The sequence below is a fragment of the Centropristis striata genome, chromosome 6 (assembly GCF_030273125.1).
Source record: "Centropristis striata isolate RG_2023a ecotype Rhode Island chromosome 6, C.striata_1.0, whole genome shotgun sequence".
Classification (NCBI taxonomy): Eukaryota; Metazoa; Chordata; class Actinopteri; order Perciformes; family Serranidae; genus Centropristis; species Centropristis striata.
Window position 1 is genome coordinate 14352230 of NC_081522.1, and position 6754 is coordinate 14358983.

At 37.4% G+C, this 6754-nt stretch overlaps 1 protein-coding gene across 1 annotated transcript; it reads right to left on the reverse strand.

Annotated features, from left to right (window-relative positions):
* Positions 1–2226: 2226 nt before the first annotated feature.
* Positions 2227–4021, reverse strand: tnni1c (troponin I, skeletal, slow c). Its single transcript, XM_059334848.1, is given in 9 exon segments — positions 2227–2278; positions 2280–2356; positions 2454–2642; positions 2742–2831; positions 2939–3070; positions 3211–3252; positions 3740–3775; positions 3868–3922; positions 4011–4021. Coding segments are annotated over 9 exon segments (684 nt in total).
* Positions 4022–6754: the final 2733 nt, after the last annotated feature.

A 6754-nucleotide genomic window follows, 5' to 3' on the forward strand; every position in this document is an offset into this window, starting at 1 on the left:
CTGTGCAAAGGACAGTTTGTATTTAAACCACAGAAAAGCAGTGTTCTGTATCTTTTGAACTGTAGCATTCCCAGTTCATGGTGCATTAACCAGACCAATAACCAGGAACAAAGTGAGCCTTGTGGATACAAAGGTATTCTTTCGTCACTTTGGGGATTAGCTAAAGTTCTGTGCAAATGTTAATATTAAAAAGGTGTCTTAGCGATTAAGACACTAACACGCCTACAGCATACAAAGGTACCACCCTCCATTCAGCAGTTTCAGAACAACACACAGCCAATGGTAGAAAAACATTTAAAAAATCAATCAAAACAAAAAATCAAATCAAAATTACTTTATTTATCCCCAGAGGAAAATGTAGTTAGTTTGTTAGCTCCGGAAGAATGAGACAGCCTGATGGCTGTAGGAGCGAAGGATCTTTTGAATCTCTCCGTCCTGCAACAGAGAGAGAGGAGCTGCCCACTGCTGTTGTTTTGGTCCATAAAGGTTTTGTGTAGCGGATTTATTTATTTATTTGTTTGTTTAACAGGGACAGTGCATGGCTCTCAGCCACACCAGAATTAGCTACGAGCTAAATTTCATCTGTAGTCCCTGGGCAGGAACAAATAACATCAATCTAACACAAACATACAAGCCTTTCAAACAGCAACAGCAAAGTTTCACACTCTTAAAACACAGTACAACACAGAACAACAGCGAAAGTAAAGTCAAAGTATTAAGACACAACACGAAACAATGTTAAAATACAACACTCAAGAGATTGCAAAATAGTGAGCTAATGTTTAAGTTTATAGTTGGTAGGTGCATGATTGAGTGGATTTAAGCCATGATTTTATTTTAGATTTAAAACCAACGAATGTGCTGATGTCTCTGATCTCATTTGGTACTGAGTTTCAATAATTAATGGCTCTTATAGAAAAAGCTGATCTGCCAAATTCAGTGCATCTGCGCTGTACTGCACATTGACCTCTACTGGTTGTCCTAGTTGTTCTCCTGTTGTCTGGGCGCAGTGATATAAACTCCTTCAACGGAGGAGCAGCCAGATTATGAATGACCCTATACACTAAGCTAACATCGGCAAGACACACTAAATTTTCAACTTGTGAAGCAGTATGCAACATGTGAAAAAAATCATAGAGTGCATATATAATTTGGCGGCATCTAGTGGTAGCTGATTTCGAATGTGTCTGAAATTTCTTAAATTAAATTTGACGGTGTTACAGACCTGTTTTATGTGTTTCTTAAAAGACAACTGTGAATCAACAATGACTCCCAGATATTTAAAATGTGACACAGTCTGGATCCAGGTATTTCAAGATGGACTTGAACATCTTGACAGTTCATCTCTCCACCACCTCCTCCAGTGACACCTACATTATCTCTATCTCAACAAGACAATTTTCAGAGAGAGAGAGACACACAATACTGCACAGCTGTAGCACATGAGGAACATTCTAAGCTTTTACACTGGTGGTGAAAATGCTCCACACAGCAGGAATAACAGTCTGACTATACATTGGCGTCGACACAGGCACATACTGTATTGTCACAGATGCTCATGAGCGCTCATAAATTCCTCAGAGGCGGCTGACTCGATCCTGTCACCCTTCCATCATTCAACCTTCATCTTACTGATGCTGTCTGAAGTCAGCCCAAGGACAGCTGAATGTGTTTACTGCTTATTATCTGAGAGGAATTCATTCCAGTCAAGCAAAGGCTAAGTATATCCTGGCTCTGACTGACATAAAATATCTCCCATGCTTTGTGACAGTAAGTCAATGACATAGCGTAGCGGAGAAACTGCACATAAAAAAACAGCAACAATACCCTTTACAACTGTGTCAAAGGACAATGTCATGTCTGCTGCAATTACAAATGGAAGTCAACACTTAACCTGAATTATTATTTACAATATTTAAAAGCAAGTGGTTTTAGAAGTGTTCAGTGCTGCAGTATTAGATCAGAGGCTACATTTATTCACAGTATTTTATATATTTGTGTCAAATCTGTGAATATGAAAAAGTGAAACTAAAGGAGAGGCAATATGTACAAATGTATTTTATCATTTTACATACCAGCATTATCAGGCAGTAATTTACTGTGTATTCATGCTATTTAAAAAAAAAAGTCTGCTTGAGAACAGAATAAAAACTACAGGGACTAGGGAGAGTCATGTGTATCATTACACTTCTGCCAAATAATTTTGGTTACATTATACATTGATTTCTATTTATTATACGAATTTTTATTCAGTTCTTTCTCCATAACATCATGCATCAAACATCTTCTTCCTGCCCTCCATACCGGACATGGCCTCCACGTTCTTACGCCAGTCACCCACCTCCATAGTTAGCTCCTAATGTAGCAAAAAACATACAGATCAGTAGGATTCAGAGTTTTTTCTTTCTTTTTTCCCCTTTCAAATGTTTTAGATATCTCTTGAGTTGGCATACCTTCTCTTGTTCTCTCTTGATGTCCTCTTTCTTTACAGACTTGAGGTTTGCCCTCAGATCCATGGAGCCTTTGTTTTTGGATCCAAAGAGAGCTTTCAGCATCTCATCTGCGGACACTCTCACCTTCCTCAGAGCTGGCTTCTTGAACTTCCCTCCAAGGTCCTGAACCTTTAGATTCAATTGGTGGATCTAGAGATGGTGAAAAGCACAGTTGGTGACTTTTAAAAAAAATACACTTTTTCTTGGTGTTCTTCTATTTCAAAGTAAATCTTATGGTGCATGACATACATCTCTGTTGTTTTTGATGACTTTGGCCTCACAGTCATATCGCTCCTCATCCACCGCATCAATCTTTTCATTAATCTCCTTACAAAGTGTCTGCAAAACAACAGCAAACACATTATATTTAAGTACACAAGACACATGCATATTGTTTTTACATGATGACCTTGCATGGTTAGTCTTAGGGCTGTAATCCTTCTCACCTGTAGGTCGTCCATGTTTAAACCAATGAGCTGCAGCGGTGGAAGCTTATCTCCCAGGTAGCGGACCTTCTCTTCCTCTCTTGCAGCCTTCTCAGCCTCCAACTCTTCAGTTGCTCGAGCCAGCAAGAGGATCTAGATGAGTTAAAGTCAACATGGAAAGAAGCATTTGAAATTTTGGTGCAAAATCAGTTTTTACATTTAAAAAAAAGATCTCTCATATGAATACATTGTTGTACATTTTTTAAGCTAGAGTTAACAAATTAATGGTTTACCTTCAATGATAGCTTGCGGGAGGCTGAAATCTTGCTTTTGGGCTGTAAATGATAACAAATTTCAAATACATTTGGCCATTACACTGAACAAAACCTCAAAACCTGGTAAGATCGAAATAAGAGCAACACACCAACAATTAAATTCAATGAGCAACAAAGTTGTTCAGTCAATACACCTTTTAAGGCTAAAATCATTTATGAATAGGTCAAAGTTGAACTGTTATTATTACTGTTTTTGTGTATTATTGATCTTTAAAAATATAATTGCATTTATGAGTCAGTGTAAATATGACACAGAACATATTATTGTTAACATTAAAATTGTGTGTGTGTTTAAACCATACGTCTGCTAAATGACATTGTAGATTGTAGATTGTAGATACAATGTATTGTGAAATGGATTGTTTGGTAATACTGTTTTCTTCCAGGGAAGCTGTTCAGTCATTCAAACATGCAAAACATATACCTGACAGGTTAGCAGAATTGAACTATTATTCATAAAATCAATGAGTTCAAATAAATATACTACCTTTGGTGTTGCCACTGCCTTTGAAGGTGGTGCATACTGAAGAGAAGGGAACAAAGACAAGGAGTTAAAACTACATTAAACATCAAACTCTATTTTTTTCAATCATTAAAGTTCTGTCTGTAACTTACTTGACTGTGATAGTCATGTGGAATTTGTTGGAGCAGAGAAATCAGAGATACACAAGTGAACAAAGGACAGTGTTATTATTCTGAGACAAAAAATGCTTCACATGGAAAAATTCACTTTAAAACAGTGTGATGACAAAACTTACTCATCAGACATGGTTGCGCTTTTCAGAGAGAAACTGTAAGGATGCTGTTAGATTTTTAGAAAATAATAAAATAGTCCAGTAAAAAACAGAAAATGACACCTCCTGTATCACAACATGCATCAATGTAAAGACCACCAAGAAATCAGAATGGTATTTAACAGTGTCTGGCTTTTATAGGTAGGATTTGTCCACCAAAGATTCTCTTTTGAGATGAGATGAGTCACTCTACTTAATCTTCTGGTTTAAAAAAAGAAGAAAGAGGACTGCTCCCTCCTTGTGTAGCAGGTTTCTTTGTGAACCATAGGTATGAACATAAAATCCCCATTTATAGATCTCCTCCCAACTTTTTTCTCAAATCACAAAGTCAACACTATGGCCTACATATCCACCTTAGTGTCACAGTGACTAACATCATATTCTGCTTAAATAAATATCTGGTTTGATTTTGATTAATTTATCATCAAATCATGTCCCTCACGTAATTGAAAGTTGGAGCTCTGAATATCAATATCTATTACAAACAGCTAAATTAAGACAAATATTAAATGTTTTATTGGTGTCAGCCTTCTTGTCAGAATTGGTATTCCTATCAGGAAGACAACTGTGGTACCTTACAAAAAGGATGTAGTGAGATGTCTTCTCTTTTTCTAAGTGCACTACACTATCTGGCCTTGTAACTCCGCCCACCTCTCTGTCAGAAATTAGTTTTCGGTCATAGGGATTAACGGGAAGTCTCCACTTATTGACTGAACATCTCTGAACTGACTGACATGATTAACACCTCTGTTGGAAAGGATGATGTCCATAGTCTGTAACTTTAATAACTATCTGCTGGTCATTCAAGTCCTGGACTGAGTCATCTGAGAATGTGAACTTGTGGCCATGTTTGTATGCTTTAGGGTCTGCATACATTATAATATACAGATAATTTATGTCTGCTAAGGAAAGAAAAGAACAGACATTCTGTTTGTGTTGCTCCACAGCCGAGGTCATGTTGCTATATTCAGTAACCTTTCTGGTGCTATGTCTTCTATCCACACAATGTGGTGCACCCACTCAGTCACTATTAGGCACGTGGTTGAGTTAACCTGTTAAAGACCCAGGGTTTCCAGAGTGCACAGCATTGGGTTTCATCATCTGGGAACCATTAATGAGAACCTAATGTTGTGTCAATACATCCAGTAGGCGTTGAGATATTTTGAAGGATTAGTGAAAACTTTAACCTGGTAGTGTCCCATCAGCTGAATATGCTTTTTGAACACTTGTATCCCTGTATCATTGATTGGTAGTAATTTAAATGGCATTTCCACAGATCAAAGATTGTATCACCCATAAATAAACCACAAACATAACATAATAAAAGTGTGTATTTGACATACAGTATGCTGAGTCAAGAGCAGCAGCTCTGTGTAATATGTGGGAAGGCAGACTATGTCTCAGTTCTGAACACTTATGTACGTCTTTGGACTATGTTGGAACAAACACCACAACTGAGATTCTAAGCCAAGGACATTTCTTTGATGTAAGGTGACAGGGCTAACAACAGAGCCAATATATCTTTTATTTCTAACAGGATGTTTACAGGTTTATGTTGGATTTTCAGGAGAGCATGTCATGAATGTCTGGTCTGTCACCACTCAAGATGGACAAATTTGTACCCTTTTCTCTTTGTCTTGTGTTTTCATTGAAAACAGAATGCAGTTTCATGGTATTGAATTGAGTCATAGCTTATATGTGCTTTGCAGCCTAATTAAAATTGTTCTAGGATGCCTTATGGCACATCACTGTTGCTATTCTTTAAGGGCTGTAAAGTGTTGACCTTGATGGTGTCAACCTCTTGAGCTTGCCTTATTTCTGTGGAAGTGATGATATGTTTTGTGGGCCTACGTGAACAAAAGCATGTTGCGTTTTAAATAGAGGCAGGTTCAGTGCAGTACCCTACTGCACGAGACAGCATGCAACACAACTTTTGCACTGTATCTATTTTGGTGTAAACACCTCCCTCCTCATCCTACTGTCCCTTTGTTATTTCACGTATTGTGGAAAAATGTAACCTTTAAAATGGGTCCAGGTAAGAAGAGGTCATTATATTAACATGGTCATGCATGTGTAACCTAATCCTGAGGGATGAGTCTATCTTCATAGTTCCAAAGATGGCAGATACATTTGTTTTCATAGCTACATACAGACCAAAAATACCAACCTATGGTTTGTCTCTTTCATTGGACTGGAGGTGAAAAGCTGTAAGCTTGTTAGTTAATTCAGATAAATCCACCTGACACACGGCTCGGCATTGGAGTATTTCTAGACAAATAGGCCTCAGTTATCACCTCTTCCGAAATCACTGAAAAATATAGAAAGTGCATTGTGGAATTCTTGACAATAACAAAATTTACGAAGTTATGCATTTCTGTTGTAGTGTAAATAAATTATATGAAAGTTAAACTAAACAAAGGCTAAACAATAACATGACACCACACATTAACATAATAGAGACGTTAGGCTATATTTACATCAAAAGGTGAGTATTTGCCTCCTACCGGGTTAACATTGCGCATGTCCATACGAACCCTGATGTTGCCTTTAGAAATTTCGGAAAATTGTAGCATCGTAAGTACGTAGTTACGTAAAATACATCGAAACATAACAACATCCACACTCAGTGCTTATTATAGTAATTGGTAAATTTACGTATTCATGTTTCCGGAGAGAGTAACTGTTAAAAGACTTATTACGTCTATGTT